This window comes from Chiloscyllium punctatum, chromosome 12 (assembly GCF_047496795.1).
Source record: "Chiloscyllium punctatum isolate Juve2018m chromosome 12, sChiPun1.3, whole genome shotgun sequence".
NCBI classification, from domain to species: domain Eukaryota; kingdom Metazoa; phylum Chordata; class Chondrichthyes; order Orectolobiformes; family Hemiscylliidae; genus Chiloscyllium; species Chiloscyllium punctatum.
This window is the reverse complement of record NC_092750.1, coordinates 12212372-12230698: the sequence shown is the minus strand read 5'-3', so window position 1 is coordinate 12230698 and position 18327 is coordinate 12212372. Positions and strand designations below refer to the sequence as shown.

The following is an 18327-nucleotide window of genomic DNA, read 5'->3' as shown; positions in this document are numbered from 1 at the left end:
TTGCGAGACATAACTCAACATTCATCATTCATTATACAATTTTACTGTATGCTAAACATCTGGTGCATTTATCAGCAACTATAGGACCATTGAGATGTTTCTGTACATTGTGGAAAGGTGTTAGATCATTACAGATGATATTTATTTCTGCTGTTTATCTTTGTATGTCTGTCTAGAACCTGAGCCGGATTCAGAAATTCTGACTAATCTGTTTCAGACATGGGACAAATCAAATGACAACACCTTGTATTCCTGTAGTGCCTTCAACACACAGTAACTTGACCCAAAACACTCCACAGGAGTGTAATCTGGTGAAATCTGTCACCAAGTCAAAATTGGGCTATTTGTGGACAGGTAGCTTGCGTGAAGAGGTAGATTTTATGGAGAGGGATTGAGAATGGTGGAGAGGTTTATGGAGGGAGTTTAGGGCCCAGACAACTGAAGACAAGGTCAATATTAGAGGAGCAATATGCACCAGGAAAGCTCAAGTATCCAGACATGGAGCAAGGCAGAGATCTCGCAGAATCTCGACAGTGCAGAAGCAGGACATTCGGTCCACTGAGTCTTCACTGACCCTCCGGCTCCTTTACTCAGCTCCTGACCTCATTACAGCCTTGGTTCAAACATGGACAAAAGAGCTGAATTCCAGAGGTGAGGTGAGATGACAGCCCTTGACATCAAGGCTGCATTTGACCATGTATGGCTTTAAGAAGCCCTGGCTAAACTGGAATCAATGGGTATCAAGGGGCAAACACTCTGCTGGTTAGAGTCATACCTGGCACAAAGGAAAATGGTTGTGGTTATAGAGGGTCAGTCATCTCAGCTGCAGGACATCTCTGCAGGAGTCCCTCAGGGTAGTGTCCTAGGCCCAATAATCTTCGGCTGCTTCATCAATGACCTTCCCTCTGTCATAAGGACAGAAGTGTGGGTGCTAGCCAATGATTGAACAGTGTTCAGCACCATTTGTGACTCCTCAGAAATTGAAGCAGTCCGTGCTCAAATGCAACAAGAACTGGACAATATCCAGACTTGGGCCAACAAGTGGCAAGTAACATTCATGCCACACAAATGCCAGGCAATGACCATCACCAATAAGAGATACTCTAACCACTGCCCTTGACATTCAATGGTATTACCATCACTGAATCCCCCACAGCCAACATCCTTGGGGTTACTATTGACCAGAAACTCAACTGGCCTCACAGTGGGTACAAGAGCAGGTCAGAGACTAGGGAATACTGCAGCGAGTAACTCACCTCCTGACACCCCAAAGTCCATCCACCATCTACAAGGCACGAGTCAGGAGTGTGATGGAATACTCCCCACTTGCCTGGTTGGGTGCAGCTCCAACAACACTCAAGAAGCTTGACACCATCCAGGACAAAGCAACCCGCTTGATCGGCACCACATCTACAAATGTTCAATCCCTCAACCACTGGTGCTCAGTAGCAGCAGCATGTATTATTTACAAGATGCACTGCAGAAATTCACCTAAGATCCTTAGACAGCACCTTCAAAACCCACAGCCACTTCCACCCAGAAGAACAAGGGCAGCAGGCAATTGGGAACAGCATCCCCTGCAAGTTGCCCTCCAAGCCACTCACCACCCTGACTTGGAAATATACCGCCATTCCTTCACAGTCATTGGATCAAAATCCTGGAATTCCCTCCCTAATGCCATTGTGGGTCAACCCACAGCAAGTGGACTGCAGTGATTCAAGAAGGCAGCTCACCACCACCTTCTCAAGGGCAAATAGGGATGGGCTATCAGTGCTGGCCCAGCCAGCGATGCCCAAGCCTCACAAATGGTAAAAAAAGAGCATCCCATCCAGACCCAACCCCATCCCCGTAACCCTACATTTCCTATGGCGCAACCATCTAAACAGCACATCTCTGGGCCGATTTGGCATGGCTAATCCTAACCTAACCTGCACATTTTTGGATTATGGGAGGAAACTGGTGCACCCAGAGGAAACCCACACAGACACGGAAAGAAGGTACAAACTCCACACTCTAGTCTGGAATAAAACCCCAGGGTTCCTGTTGCTGTGTGGCAGCAGTGCTAACTGCTGAGCCACCATGCTGCACCGAATCTTAGAGGATGCAAGGCTCAAGGGGGTTACAGAGATCAGGAGTGGTGAGGGCATGGAGAAATTAGAACATGTGGATGAGATCTGTAAGTTAGTGAACACTGAGGTGATAGGTGAATGGCACAGAGTGAACCAGAGTATAAGTGGCAGAGTTTTGAATTAATCAAGTTGACAGAAGGTGCAAGATGGGGGCCCTGCAGAAGGCTACAGTCATACTTCCAGGTTACAAAGGTTTGGGTGAGATATGCTGAGGTAGCTATGGAGATGGGAGATGGTAACCTGTTGCTTTTTGTGTCTCCAACCAGCAGGAGGCGACTGCAGAAGGACCAGAGGAGCCCTCAACTTCAGGAGGCAAATGAGCACCTCACAGTAAAATTCTACCTCATTGGCTGGGCAGCCGCTGTCTAGCAAGCCATGAAGATTGCAACAACAGAAAAAGAAAAGTTTTTAAACATTTTTTTTGTTTTTTTTAATTATAAGTTTCCTTCTGCCTCAACTGTGCCACTGCCATGTTGGACAGCAACCTCAAAAACCAACATAAAGCCTTTGCCAAGTGCCAACATTGGTGCCTTGGGAAGGAAACTAAGTGGGTTTCATATACTTAAGAAAATGAATAAGCACCAGTTTACATCTTCTTTAATGTGGGCACAGGGTCTTCCTTCCCTTTAAGAAAATACATATTTAAAATGGTTACCGGACAACATTAGTTAGCTGTGTTGACAGGTGTCATTGGGATATCTATGCCTCCATTTTGCTTTTTGGAATTGTATGTGCCTTAACCAAAGGACTTGTCGGTATCTCACTGCAAAGTGAGGCATGTTGCCGAAGAGCTTCAACTTGCACTCATCAGGATATCCACAAGAATGCCACTTTCTAAGGCTCTGTAAACAAAAGAAATATGTTCAAGCCCAGAAACTTTTTATTGAATGAGCTGGGAGCCTAGACTTCCCCGTGCTTCCTCCATGGCAACACCTCAGCCAACTGGAGATGACTTGCCAACCAATCAGCACCCTTTCTCCTGTAATATAAATTGTTGTGATAGTTTGAGATTTGGCATTCTTGTATTGGTCCTGATGAATGTACGATGAAAAGTTTCAGTAACACGATTCTCTCTTTAGTGATTTCAAATTCTGTAAAACCAAACAAATATTCTAGTTAGGTTTTCAAGATTCAAATCAGTTGTGCTTAGCTGAATCACATTCTTATTCTCACCTGTTTTTAAAAATGGCTAAGCTTGTCTACTATTAGGAGAGCTGGAAGGTGGGAACAGAAGACTAGTGTTAGCTCCAAACCCCATTGAATAATCTGGGATAGATTTGAGAGGTGTATTGGTTCAAGCAGAAATGAAATCCAGTAAATGGCATCAATTTGAATCTTCACAAAAAGGCTAACCCTAACCCATGCCTAATGGCCCACCCAACACACTTCACCAAACTCTGCAGTGGCACAGTGGTTAGCACTGCTGCTCCACAGCACCAGGGATCTCGGTTCAATCCCATGCTCGGGTGACTGTCTGTGTAGAGTTTGCACGTTCTCCCTGTGTCTGCGTGGGTTTTCTCCCACAGTCCAAAGATGTGCAGGTTAGGTGGATTGGTCATGCTAAATTGCCCATAGTGTCCAGGGATGCGCAGGCTAGGTGGATTGGCCATGGAAAATACAGGGCTACAAGGACGGGCTGTTCTTCGGAGGATCAGTGTGAACTTGATGGGCTGAACGGCCTGCTTCCACACTCTAGGGATTCTATGATTGGGGACGATCATTCCGTGAGACTATAGTGACCCAAACCCAGTGCCAAACATCTCCTCCTTGGCACAGCGTATTTAACTCTCAAGTGCTCCATGAAGTGAGTAAAGACATATCTATTGCTGGACCCTCATCACAGACCCTTCTTATAGGTCTCTCCCCTTAAGTTCCTCAAGGTGCTACTAATTGCCTAAAAATTATTTAGCCCCTCCTATCTCTGCTGGGTCTCAATGCTTAGAGATAGTCTCAATCTCTCCTGTGGCTACCTCTACCGCCATGAAGTGCCTTTGAACACTTCACAGCATTAGTGACTGTGCAACAAAGACCTCAGTTTTGCCTTCCTCAATGTCGCCCGCCAGGTTTCCCCCAAAACCAAGCTGCATATCAATCCCACCTGACCTCATTCTGTCTTCGGACAAGCAGAGAGGAAACTTTTTAAAAATCAACTTCTTGCGCATATTTGTGCTAAGGCCAGAAAAAAAACAGTTATGGGACTATCTGTCAGGGCAGACAAAGACATCATGTTTAAAGTGTAGTATTAGATGGAACTTCTTTGAAAATTATATGTGATATGTATTTAAGTAACAAGTGATATCTTGCATGGAAATGACACCTGTCAAACTAGCTGGGAGTTGTTGGACTGTAACGCATTGTTTATACATTTCGACACTCTTGAATAAGCATTTGAAAAGAAACTAATTTACTCCTTCCCCTCATTGGAAAGGGAGGGGTATATATTTTTATTCTGATTTAATCAGTTGTGTATGGTGATGTGTTTCAGAGCCATGCAGTTACTGCAACATTTGACCCAAAACTCCAGAGAGTCTGGTCTCTTGACCCCATTCACATTGTACCTCGGTCAAACAGGAACACCCCTATCAGCGTCCTCAGCCAGTTACGGGGATGGACCTGAGGCTTACACATGAGACGCCCCCCCCCCCCCCCCTCAAAGAAGCAAAACACTCAGCCCCTTCCCCCTTGCAACTTTGCAATACAGAGAAACGCTGTTCTACGTTTGGGAGGGGGTCCGTGTTTGCGTTCCCATGACGACAAGTGCTGTCATAACGCGTGTAAATCTCATGAAACCATCACCCGTCACTTGGGCTGAGATGGCACTGCTGGGTTTGGCTCTCGACCACTCAAATCAGGCAAGACTAGGGGATCCAAAATCCAGGTGTGCCGAGTGTATTACTCACTGGAGACCCTTGTGCCCACTGTTAAATCCTGTCATACAGCAGACTGCTTAAGCTTTATGTGTTTTGAAATAAGGTTTGTCATTTTACGTGTGAATGTGTCTGTGCTTGAGTGTAGGGTACCTTGCTAAAAAGTAACTAGTTACTAGGCCTCATTCTCTTTCTATATTATAGCCACAAAAAAAATTAGCTACTGTATACTATCACAGGTTCAGCAATCCTAGATAAGTACTAGACACTTATGGGAAACCAAAGATGGGAATTGAAATGAGGAGTAGTCAGTAGATGTTTCTTTTTTTTATATAAATGGCCAACGCTGTGTGGCCTTGCAGAGATTTCGATACCACAGCTTACTGCAGTTTACCACTGAGGACTTTGAACATAAAGGACTAACATTTAATAGCGGGAAGAGTGTATTAAACAATTGAAGACGCATTGCGCAATTTTCAAGTGGTTGAAGAGGTTCAGAAGAACCTCAGTTTATAAATGGCAAGCAGACTACTGACTTGCTTTTATTATAATATTGGGGAGGAGGGTATGGGATGACCTAAATTTACTGCTCAGAGAGGCAATGATCCCCATCATTGAATTGGAAATAATTTTGGCCTGCACGTGATGACATCATCGAAGGACATCTCTGAAGCTTAGAAATAGGATTAAACAGGCAGAATCAAGGCCCATCTACCTTTAGTATTTCTATTGTTCGTTGAGGAATGATAGCCAAGGGTTAAAGGCCCACCGTGCAAGAATTGGAGAGGCCATGAGTCTTGTGCATAGATCAGAGCAGCGTTATACTTGCCCCTTTTGATGATGTCATCAGCATGCGCCACTGAAACTGTAAACAACAAGAAAACGAACAGAGAAAACTTATTTGAATTTTTCAATGGGGTTTTCGAAAACGGGATCTCTGATGGGGATTAAAAAGAAATGGGGAGGCTGCCTTAGCTCACCTCTGCCAACCCTGTTGCCTTTCTGGCTGTCACTCAGTTGACAGACTGCAGCAAGCTGGAAGTAAGACCACGGTAGAGGGATCCGATGCTTTTATACGTTAAGGTGCATCGGGCACAGAGAACTGGGAAGAAATGAGGCTGATCCCCCAACCGGCTGCTGCTGGCAGTGTGTACCTCTCAGAAAGGGGCAGTGCCAAGGTTGAGAGACATCTCTTACCTTATTTGATTTCCGCCTGCCTACCACCAGCAGCAGCTAAGTGGGGACCCACCAACTCTTAGTAGGCATTGAAACGGACTGCAAGCAGTATTTAGAGACGGTGAGAAGATATTTTCATCTTCATTGTTTTATCAGACAGCAATCTTTTTTTCAGGTAACTCAACAATTCAGGAACATCAAACTCTTGAAAAACTGTGTTTTATTATTTTCATGGTCAGGTTTTACATACTTCACTTGAGCACTTTTTTTTGTTTTTTAATATAGTTGAACTGATTTTGGCCACAATCCACAACTACCTCAGTATGTATTTCAAAAGTGCAGCATCTGAGATAAAAGGAACAAGAAATTGAGACACACAAACTGTACTGTATATCAACATTTATATGTGTATATCAATTGTCATGGACTTCAGGGTCCCTCTCAGTCCATAGAGTCGCTTTAACTTCATTTTATTTTACTTGTGAAACAACAGTTCAGGACTTGTCAGACTGTAGTCCCTTATTAATGCTTGATCCTTCGCTGTTAAACCTTCTCTCCTTCAACGGGAAGCAACCACAAGTCGCCGCTTAATAAACTGCGGCAGTCTCTGGTATTTTTTTGGAGAGAAGAGGCATGCTTTTGAAGCTTTTAACCCTGCATTCATCAGGACTGACTCACAAGAACACCAAATTACAAAGGGAACAATAGTCGATAGTAAAACAAAGGACTGCAGCTGCTGGAGATCTGAAGCAACTTGCTGGAGAAACTCAGCATCTGCTGGGAGCGAAGGCAGAGTTAGCATTTCGGGTTCTGTTCCTGCTGAATTTCGCCAGCAATTTCTGTTTATGATTGGAACAATAATCTACAGAGCTTGAGAAGAGGGTGCTGGTATTGATTGACAAGTAGGTTAGATCTCCATTCAATTGTGCCTTTGTCCAACTAAACAATAGCTGGGGAAGTGGGGTGGGGGGGGTGGGGGTGATGCATGGCGGGAGCAGTTATTCCACGGTTCATTCTCTGAGGCAGTGTTTCAGCCAGTCAGAGCTGACTTGCCTAGTTTGAATTTAAGCAAATGTCTGGCAATTAATTGTTCCCTGACGCATTCTCCATACCCCAATGATTCAACCAACTGCCAACCAATCAGCATCAATCTTCTTGTGCAGTTTAAATTGATCTTCCCTTTGGCATTTGGCAAGATGAAAGGTTCTGACAACATGTCCCTTTTCCCAGCAATTTTCAAGTCTGTACTGCCAGTCTCTAAATTCAGTGGCAGTCAGTGATGTGATGTGCGTTGACCGTTTGACTCCTTTGACAGTGTTTGATACAAATGCAGGGAATTGCCTTGTTATAACCTCAGATTGGGGCACATGGGGTTAGGTGTAGGCCTTTCAAGCTCCCTCAGGCCTGTTCTACCATTCGGTTGGGCCATGGCCGATCCATATCCCAACCCCATTTTTTCCGCCTTGGATTTGTATCCCTTGAAACCATTGCCTAACAAAACAGCTCTCACTGCAGCAGTTTTGTACTGCAATAAAATTGCCGTTACCTCAGCTCTCCTCAATATATACAAGTTTAAGACAATGTTAGGCACGGTTTCTCAAGACAGTGATCAAATCTCAGGGTTCAGATGATAATTTAGCTTAAATGGGTGTCACCAGACTCTGGAATAACTCACACCCCTCCCCCTCACCAACCCTAATGTGCACCAAACTTGTTCCCTCACATGACAGCCATGGGACTCCCCCTTTATTTGCCAGTTAAAATGGCACAAGTTGGGCACTCTGGGGTTTTTCTTGGCCCACTTTTAAAGTGTGAAAGCTCTTTAGTCTGTAGTCCTTCGATTGCCAGGAAATAAGCATAAACCCAAGCTGGGTGAACTAGATTAAACCACTATTCACTATGCAAAAGAACAATAATCGGTTAATGGGTACACTGCATGGATCCTCAATCACTCGTACTGTGCCTACCTCAAGAATACCAAGACAGAGGGCATGACTTCACAAATTTGTACCACCTCCAAACCCATGTGTCTTTTTAGAGATTCCTAAGTTATACTGTGGAAAGTCCCATCCCACGATGCATGCTCTGGAAAAGTATTACCCACACAGCATGGTTGTGTCCACAGTTGCATCTTCACCTTGTTTGGGTTTGACCTCATCATTGGTGATTGGTGCCACAGAGATGTGTCACCTTAATCCCTTCCCCTTGCCTCCCCGACCCATACTGAGCCACATTGTACAGAATATTCAGCACCCAGTAACTTGTTTGAAAACCAACCAAACGAGAGACACTGAGCTTGAGAAAGGAGTTGAGGCATTTTCCTTTGATAAGTCTCAGATCTTCCATGATATTCGTTCTGGGTTTCAATGCAGCTTCTTTGTAAGAGGTTCCAAATGGTTGGCCTACAACTTCCCTGACAGACTGTCGGCTTGAAAAGACACAGGATACTTTCCCGGTCTTACGTCCTTTCAGACAGTCAGCAGTGATCTCAGAACCTGCACTGCAGTCCTTGCCAAACAGCTGGACTCACTGCCTGGCAGTTCCCAGCATTTCTAACAGTGGCAGCCTGGATATAACCAAGAGCCAGATGGACCTGTGTCCTCCCTTGTTACCCCCCCGCGCCCTCCTGACTTTACACTGAGCGATCTGCCTCTGGACTGAACCTAAGCTGAGAGCAGGACCTTCAGTGTTGGGGAACACACTGCCTCCTCATCACTGTGAATCATAACCTACTGCCTCTGCCCATCTGCTTCACCTGAAGAAGCTGACTGGCCTCCTCCTCCCATAGGGTAGTTCACAGACAGCTGTTTAACCACTAATCCACTGCTCCTTGGCCATCAGAGACCAAAGTAATGCCCTGTCAGATAGTCACCAATGAAGCAACAGCCTTATTCATGGCCAAATTGATCATACCACTCCCTTGGGCTCGTTTGAACATAAAGGAGAATTAATTTCATTGGCAAAGCCAAGAGTGTTACTTCTTAAATTAAGCAAGCTCATCCTTTGACTTGGATTTTGTGTTTCACGTTACTGGTAGCTTAGTCAATCGCTCATTGGTTGTAAGTTTGCCTTGATTAAAAACAAAGAAAGTTGCTCCAGTATAGCCTTAGGAGTCCATTCGGCCCATCATGTCTGTGTGAGGCTCAAAGTCGCAGGCTCATCCAAGATGAAGATGAGCTGAGTATGCCTCCCCCTGTAAATATGCTCAGTTCACAACCATTAAATGATTTTTGACATGGCTTATTCCTTGTGCTCATAAAATCTAACCCCTGCTCAGAGTGGTCCCCATTCAAGGTCATTAGGAAGAGTCAAGGAGCCTGTGCTGATGAAGATGGAGGGAGACAAAGTTAGGTGACCCACACTCCACATACAGTCCAGCAACCACTTTAAGACAAGATTGTGAATCCTCTGTTCTCCCCTCATCAGTAGGACAGAGTGAGATTTCAGCAGCTGAACCTTTCTGAGGTGCCCCGTGCATCTTTTCAGTCCAATGGAGAACCAGTGAGAGACCTGCATCTTGAGCTTTCAAGGAAGTCTGCCCAAGCCAAACACCAACCTGGCAGTGGTCAGGCCTTCCTCAGGCTTCAGGAGGGAGGGGGTGTACCTAGTGCCATATGTCAGCCAATCGAGAGCGACAGCTCTTGATCCTCAGCACCATCATGGAGTGGGCTGTAGTTGCTACAGTAACCAATTTCACAAAGTGCCAAGCTGACACAAGACCTAGGGTCAGTTGTAGTGACTTGGGTGTCACCGGGAGAAGGGAGCAGGACAGTCAGATGTGACAATGGGGGGAGGGGTACGCTTGTTCCCAACAGACACTCTTCTAACCATTGTCAATCAATCGATCAGCTACAGGGTGTATTTGATTGAGGGAACCCTCCCCCTTCCCTTCCCTGACCTGCTTTCCCCAGGATAATAGCTGTTTATGCCACAGCTTGGGAACCAGCCTGTCCGTGACTCGGTCAATCCCTGCAGAGTCAGCCTGAGGCTTCTAAGCACATCTGAATTGGCCACTTTAGGGCCTCAATTGGTGCTGGGATGAATAGGTTCACCATTGGGCAGGGGTCTTGAGATGCAATGGTAATGTCCCCACCTATGGGCCAGGAAGCCCAGGTTCTGGTCCCAAGGGCTATCATATTATCTCTGACCCATTTGATTAACGATATCTAACTTGACCAATCTGGTAGAAGTATAAGTTTTGGGTACCCTGCCCAGCCGAATTAATTGCCCTTCTGGCCTCCAAACACACTGACTCTGCCCCTCAAGTCAAAATCCTTCCTCATATCAAACAGGCTGAAATGAAGGACTGGACAAAGTTGCGATTACCTTTGTGTGGGACTGGCTGAATTGGCAAGCTCTTTTTTTCCTCTATTTTAAATGGCAGGTTCATCATAAGGGTCGGAGTCGTTAGTTATAGGTCAAGAGTACAGATGGGATGGCAGGGCAGGGGGAGATGTCTGTGTGTGTGTGTTTTTTTACGCTGTTGTTTATGGCTTTAGTAATCCTACTTCTTGTTTCTCTTTGAATTGTTTTTTCCACTAATACTGGACAATTGTGACTGCGCTTTGAAGTTTTGAATCGATTGTTCTGTACGATTCAGAGCAGGGCAAACACATCAGAAAAATATTGCAAGTGTTTTGTTATTATTTCCATTTATGCTTGAACGAGGAGATAACTGTGAAACCACATCTTGACTTTAAACTGTTGCAGTGCAGAAGGAGGCAGTTGGCCCATTATGTCTACTCAGCCCTCCCAAGGCACCTCTCACCTGGTGCCTACGCCCCTGTGTATTATTGCTTTGCAAACAGCTTTCACGACAAAACAAAAATTTGGAAGTTGAGAAATATGATCACATGCCTCCCCAATCACCACCCACCTACCCCGCCCCAACCAAAATTAAAACTGTCTTCTCGGGCTTGAGGAATGGTCCGAATGCTGTCCTTGTCCAGAAGATGATTTACCGAGCTCAGCGCTCCTTCACTGTTATCAGTCTGTCTCCTGCACTGGACAAACACAGCAAGAGTGTTCCTGACTGGGAAGGAGAGCTCAACACTCCCTATCAACAAATATAACTCCTCCAGAACTGGGAGGCACAGCATGCAGTTTAAATATTCCAGCTGTGGTCTATGACTCCTCCTGTCTCTCAGTTGAATTGTGTTCTCTTTTGTGTTAATCACCTGAGGCTGTTACTACAACAACAAAAAACTTGAGTCAAACCAAAGCTTGACGGGAGGGATATATTTGCTTGTCTTTGACATAACACTGCATTCCTGTTTTGTTGTTGTGTTTTTCTCTTGATCAGAGAACCAAAGTGGTAATGTCCAAGGGAAGCACACAGCTCCTTCCTGGGAAATACGTCTGTACTACTGGCTCCAACTCATCCGATTTCTGTATTTGTGTTACTGAAATGGAAAAAAAAAACAGAGCAACACCGCCAAGCTGGGTTCCATGGTGTCCAGGGAGGACTGTGACATTTACTGCCTTTGCCATATCTTTTTGCTAGGCCATGGATGATGAGAGTGAATGGAATATGCAGGAATCTGGGTTGTAGTCTCGTCCAGATGGACCATCCTCTGCCATTCTTACTGACCCAGGGTGAGCTTGGTGCTGTCTCAAAGCAGCTCCTGATAGATTCAGTTTGAAAGCATCTGGAATTTGCCCCTTAGTTCAGTGAAGCTATTGGAATTCTAAGAATTGGGAACACTGGACCGCTGTGGTGCAGAGTAATATTGTGGTTAAAGTCTGTTGTAGGTAAAGCCTTGTGCTTGTGCTTAACCTTTCCTCCGAGCACTTTGAGCTGAGACTGGATTCCAAAATTCTCCTGACCCTGGGGTTCCTAACCTGAATATGTTCCATCTGCAAAATGAACGCCCATCCATTGGCATGGCCCGATCTTCCTCTTGCAGATTGACCACCTCCTCTGTATCCCTGTTTCAGTTACACCGGGTGAACTCAAGTGGGTTCAACCACATTGATAGCATTCTACAAGAAAATAAGAACACGGAGTGCTGGAGAAATTCAGCAGGTCTGGCAGCAGCTGTGGAGAAACAAGGTTAACATCTCTAGACTGATAATACTGTTAGTCATAGAGTTGTACAGCAGTTGAAACAGACCCATCTGTCCATGCCAACCAGATATCCTAAATTAATCTAGTCCCATTTGCCAGCTCTTGGCCCATATCCCTCCAAACCCTTCCAATCCAAAAAACCATCTAGCTGCCTTTTAGATGTTGTAATTGTACCAGCCTCAACCACTTCCTCAGGCAGCTCATTCCATACACGTACCACCCTCTGCATGAAAAAGGTGTCCCTTTGGAGCCCCCTACCCTGACTATTCACCCTTATCCATGACCCTCGTGATTTTATAAACCTCTATAAGGTCACCCCTCAGCCTCCGATGCTCCAGGGAAAACAGGCCCAGCCTATTCAGCCTCTCCCCGTAGCTCAAATCCTGGAAACATCCTTGTAAATGTTTTCTGCGCCCTTTCAAGTTTAACAATGTCTTTCCTGAAGCAGGCCTTTGGAGGTTTGGTCCCTTCAGATGCTGCCGGACCTGCTGAGTTTCTCCAGCACTTATAGTTTTTACTTCCAATCTCCGGCATTCCGCAGTATTTCACTGTTGTTAGGGAATGTTATAAGCAACAAATTGGCCAGTGCACGTGTTATCACCTCTTGGATGCAGTACAATCTTTAATTTGGACAGCTGTACACCCAACCAGACTTCTGTTTCATTTTCTTGAATATCTTTGTCAAGCTGACTCAGTTTGGCTTGAGTTGGTGCTAGATTAAAATGAAAGGTACTGGCAAGTGTATCCCCCAGAGCCCAAATAATTGGAAATGAATCCAAACGCCAGTTGTATTACATTTTGCTTTGAAAAGCAAGACTTTGACAAACAAGCAGAGGGCATATGCCACGACCTGCCACAATATTAACGACAAAAATAAGTGATTTCATGTCACCTTCCTCTGCTTTCTAATTCACTCAAGGGTTCATGGCCTAGCTGACATACAGCACAAGAGTAATTATTCTCATGTTCGGATCACACCGGCAGGCTAGCACGCAATGACCAAATCCCACAGGGGAGGTGGGGGGTGGGGGAACAGGTTCAAAGGTTGATGGGAACTCAGTGGAATCATGGGGGCTTTGCCCATGTGAGGAGGAACTGAGACTTGGTGATCATTCTCTAACCTACCCAGTGTGCAGAGAGTGGCTGAGCCATTCTTCACGTGGTGAACCAGTCACAACCAGTTTGGTTAAAGAGTTAGAGACTGCAATGATTAGGGCTTCAGGTGCCCTGTGTCCCTAGCTGACTGACTCGGAAACAGAGAGAATGAAGCCTCCTACACCGAGGAGACTGATGAGCAATTTCCTGTAACCTGCAAGGGATTCCCCTCTGAGGTACGTGTCCCTCTCTCTCTCGTCCCCACTGTTTCTTTCTCATCCTAGAGTGTGAGGAGATGGAAACAGCAACATTCCCTGTTCCTCAGGCCTCACTTCCTGGGCCTGAGGCAGCTGCATGGTGACCACAGACAGTTACCGGGCTGGTATGGGACACTAACTCACTCGAGCCTGGGGATAGAGCAGAGGGTGGAATTCCCACCACCATGGGGTTACTTAACATCTCTTGTGATCACAGCAAATTGTGTGCTAGCTCTCTGATGTTATTTAAAAAGGTAATGCTCATCCAACATGCAGGAGACAATCATGCACATGGAAACAGCAGTAGGCCATTTGGCCCATTGAGTCTACCCTGTCATCCAACTCCGCACCCCTGTTCCCCCCATAGCCTTTAACCCCTCTTTGACTGAATGGCCAGGATGTATTTGATGCTTTAAGCTATTCTGGTGTGCTTTCCTCTCTCGGTCTGGTTTTATGTCAGGATTTGGTCATAAAGTCATTGCAGACCAGAAAAACCAGGAATACTTGGAAATTAGTGTACTGTTCAGACCACCATTTTGAAATCTTTAACTCAGACCAGTCCACATCATTCACAAACGTTACTGGTCTTTCCATCTGGCAACTGAATGACCAATAATTTTGCCCCCACCCCACTCTTCCTAACAACCTACCATTACCATCTGTTCCAAGGAGTTATATTCTCCTGCTCTTTATCATAGTAAATTCTGTTGGAGTCCCACTGTGATTCTCACCATTCCATGGCAAGTGAACTTTTATCCTGAAGTGATTTTGTTTTATATTCTGGTGATCTCATTCCAGGTAGTGTATGACCAAATTGTAACATGACGGGTGAGTGAGCAGGAACTGATAAGGAAACGGGTGGCTAGGGAAAGCCCCACTAGGGGCCTTAGGCCTTTCAGATTCAAGTCAGGCCTACCACCACTAGTTAAATCATGTCCACAAATTCTGTGTGTTACATTTGCTGAATGACTGGCATTTGAGTGAAAGGGAAAAAAAACACACATCAGTAAAAGTGAGATTGTTCAGAAAACTGCAGAATGAAGGATTAAGGAGGGAACATGTTCTGACATTTTAGATTTTCGCTTGCATTGTTCACTCGCTAATGTAGGTGAGTGGGGGACAGAGAGGTACAATTTTACCTGAATTCACCTTTTGAAACTGCGTGAAGCTATGATTTTCCAGCTGGCACCTTCCTCTTCATATTTAAGCTCAGAGAGGATGTTTAAAAAAACCAGCGAGGGTTGCATCTGATTCCATTGGTTTTATAACAGGGAGTCATCTTAAAACTGTGTGAAGAGTTCGCATTTGTTTCTCTGTAGGTTAATGCACCTTCCCCCACTCCCAAATTCTTCCTTCCACGAACTGGGGTAACATTTTGAACTCACAAATGGCTGCCTCCGAAACATGGAGGAGGTTTCATTACAGTTAGGCAGCTAAAGTACACATCTAACTGTTGACAACACCTCCCTCCTTAATTTTGTAATCTGTGTCTATTAGCTATCACTTTTACTGATCCATGATTCAATTAGTGGTGGTGGGTTTGATATGCATTTTCAGGCCCTGTGATCCTAAAGCCTACCAGAGGCCTTCCCCACTTAAACCTTGCAGGAGTAGGCCTCAAACATCCTGTAGATTAGCCCCTAGTCTGCCCAATGAAGGAGTCTGAACAGAATTAGAGGTTGTTAAATATATCTATCTTGTGAAAAGAGAATTTCCATTTTTGTACAACTCGAGTAGCTAAACAAAGTTGCTTGACGATATTTTACACAGTAAGTTAGAATGTGCTGTCTGAAATGGTGATGGAAGAAGACTCAACAATAACTTTCAACAGGGGAAAGGATTAATGTTTGAAAATGAACCAAATATACCAGGGATGTGGAGGAAGAATTGGAGGGCTAGGGAGGATGGATCTTTCAAAGAACTGGCACAGTGTGATGGGCCACAAATCTCTATGATTGAGTAAGATCCGATTAACATGCAGCAGCTTTGACTTATTGCAGATTGAGTCATGATAGACACCAGTTACATTTGTTAATCCTGTGTTTCTTTTGCCTAAACCTAACACTGGAAATGCCAGGTGCTATCAGACAGTTGGCAGTACCACTGGCCAACTCACTCACCTATCCTTATCAGAACTGTGTGGGGGTGCAACATGACCACCTTAACCCACTGGGCAACTTATTACACTCCTGGCAGTGGGAACATTGGCATTTGCTGGTGAAAACCATCACAAGGTGCTAGAGTAAGACAGACCTCAGTTCCATGCACAGTGCGGGTAGAGACGCTGACCGTGAATCTTAAATGCCATGCCCAGCAGAGATGAAGGATGAGGTGGCAACCTGTGAATCAACTGGTGGGTCACAAGGGTGAGGTATTTCCATTTTGCACCACCGTCTCTGCCTCAGCTAATCTTATCCCGCATCCCCATCCAGACTTTTGTTACATCCAGAGTTGATGATTTAATGCACTCTGTCAGACTTCAAATGTTTTATACCATCCATCGGTTGAAGGTGGATTGTTGGTCCACCCACAGCACATGACTGCACCTTCTCAAGGAGGCAACTAGGAACGGGCAATAAATGCTGGGCCCAGCCAGCAACACCCATGTCCCCTATGTGGATTAAAAAAAGCTGACGGCCATTACTTGCATATGTTCCCGTTCACCCCTCTGTTCGCCAATCTACGTAGGTTCCCAGTTATCAGTGTTTTGTGTTTGGCATTTTCATCTGTGTTTCCCTGTCTGTCCATGGCCAGTGCACCATTCGGCCCTTTGAGCCTGCCTTCAGCTACCTAAGCAATAATCTCTGGAATTGCATCCCTCAATCTCTTTACCTCCCTTCTCTCTATTAGACCTTACCTCTTTGAAATATCTCATGTGGCTCACTGTCAAATTGTAATCTGATTAACACACCTGTGAAGTTCTTTGGGAAGATCTGCAATGTTAAAGGTGCTATGTAGATGCAAGTTGTTGTGTGTGACAATAATATGTATAGACTTGACTCCCTGGCACCTGCAAGTTCCAAGGCCAAACAATAAGACAGTGTCAACCAGCTTAGATTATGGGTAGATCCTAACTTGGTGAATGTGGAATGGAAAGATGAGAGGGATGAATTGGCGGAAGTGTATAAGCGTGTGGTGAGGGATCATAGTCTGTGTTGGACAAACAACCTGATCAAAGTCATGGTATAACTTCCCCAGTCCCAATCTCTGATGTTCTGCTAAAATGGCTCCCTGGTATAGAAACCTAATGAGAGAGGAACAAAGATTTAATAAATGGAACACAAGTTGCAACATAACTAAAGGGTGGTTCATTGGTTAGCACTGCTGCTCCACAGGGCCAGAGACCTGGGTTCAAGTCCAGCCCTGGGTGACTGACTATGTGGGGTCTGCACGTTCTCCCCGTCTGTGTGGATTCCCTCCCACAATCCATAGATGTATAGGTTAGGTGGATTGGCTGTGCTAAATTGTCCAGGGATGTGTAGGTGGATTCATCAGGGCAAATGCAGGCTTATGGGGATAAGTGGGATGTTGTTCAGATCATCAGTGCAGACTCAATGGGCCGAATGGCCTCTTGTTGGGGATTCTAATTGGATTTTCCTTGAAATGAATGTTAGCCAACCCATTCAGACTTAAATTGGAAATTCCTGCTACCTATCTGGGCATTGCCTTCCTGTCTGTGTGAGTAGAGTCCTCCTTCATTAACCCACTCCTGCATCATGTGCAGTATCCATTTGCGACCTCTGGGGTGATGCTTTTGTTTTTTTTATATATGTTATACCAGCCCTCGATTACCTCAGCAACCACAATGTGTCAGAAGAAAACAATGAAATAATTACGAAATGCACTGAATTAGATGGAACAACATTAGAATTGAGATATATATATTGGGAGATAATTTTGTATGTCTGTTCCTCTGCAGTGTATGATTAAGAAGTGAAGGGTTTTTTTTAAGTCTTTTATTTTCTCTGATTTTATCTTTACATAGTCTAATAAAACTATATTTCTTTGTATTGTAGAACATTCTCTGTTGTTTTATTCTTCAACTTATAGGGTCCTTGCCTTTTAAAAATGTTGGAGATTTTTACCTCTTAACAATGGAAGAAGTAGTTGTGTCAATGTGAGATTAATGTTTGATTTTTTTTTCCATTAAACATGTAACTTAAGCTCTGGACTGAAACCGTTTCATTTCATACATTTCTCTGTGTTAGCTAACAAGTAGCTAAGTGACTGGTCACTGAGTTTTGGAATGCCCCGCATGAAATTTTTGATTCATACATCATGGTGGCCTCCTCCTGGCACCACACTTTAAGAAACATGTACATTTGAGGAGCAACAGACTTCAGTCACGGAGCGAGACTAGAGAAACTCTGGGTGCTCTCCCAAGAGCAGGGAAGATCATGGGGAAACTTGATGGACAAAATTCAAGGCATTTTGGAAAAAGGGAGGGAAGTGCCAGTGAATGACTTAGCGGTTAGCACTGCTGCCTCACAGCGACGAGGACTCAGGTTCAATTCCAGCCTCGGGTGACTGTCTGTCTGGAGTTTGCACATTCTCCCCGTGTCTGTGTAGTTTCCATCGGGTTCTCCTGTTTCCTCCCACATTCCAAAGATGTGCAGGTTAGGGTGGATTGGCTATGTTATAGTGTCCAGGGATGTGTAGGCTAGGTGTGTTTCCCATGTTAAATGCAGGGTTATGGGGATCAGGTGGTGGCTGGGTGGGATGCTCTTTGAGTGTCA

At 44.9% G+C, this 18327-nt stretch overlaps 1 protein-coding gene across 4 annotated transcripts in view; it reads left to right on the top strand.

Annotated features, from left to right (window-relative positions):
• Nucleotides 1–17754, top strand: part of LOC140483601 (high mobility group protein HMG-I/HMG-Y-like) — a 254191-nt gene extending 236437 nt beyond the window's left edge. For 3 of the 4 annotated variants that reach the window (XR_011962008.1, XR_011962009.1, XM_072581856.1), the window contains exon 6: nucleotides 2396–17754. Coding sequence is in view for 2 of the 4 variants with exons in the window: in XM_072581856.1 (XP_072437957.1) it covers nucleotides 2396–2449 (54 nt within the window). In the remaining 2 variants the exon portion in view is untranslated. The remainder of the gene's footprint in view (nucleotides 1–2395) is intronic. The other variant, XM_072581857.1, reaches the window with a different exon arrangement.
• Nucleotides 17755–18327: the final 573 nt, after the last annotated feature.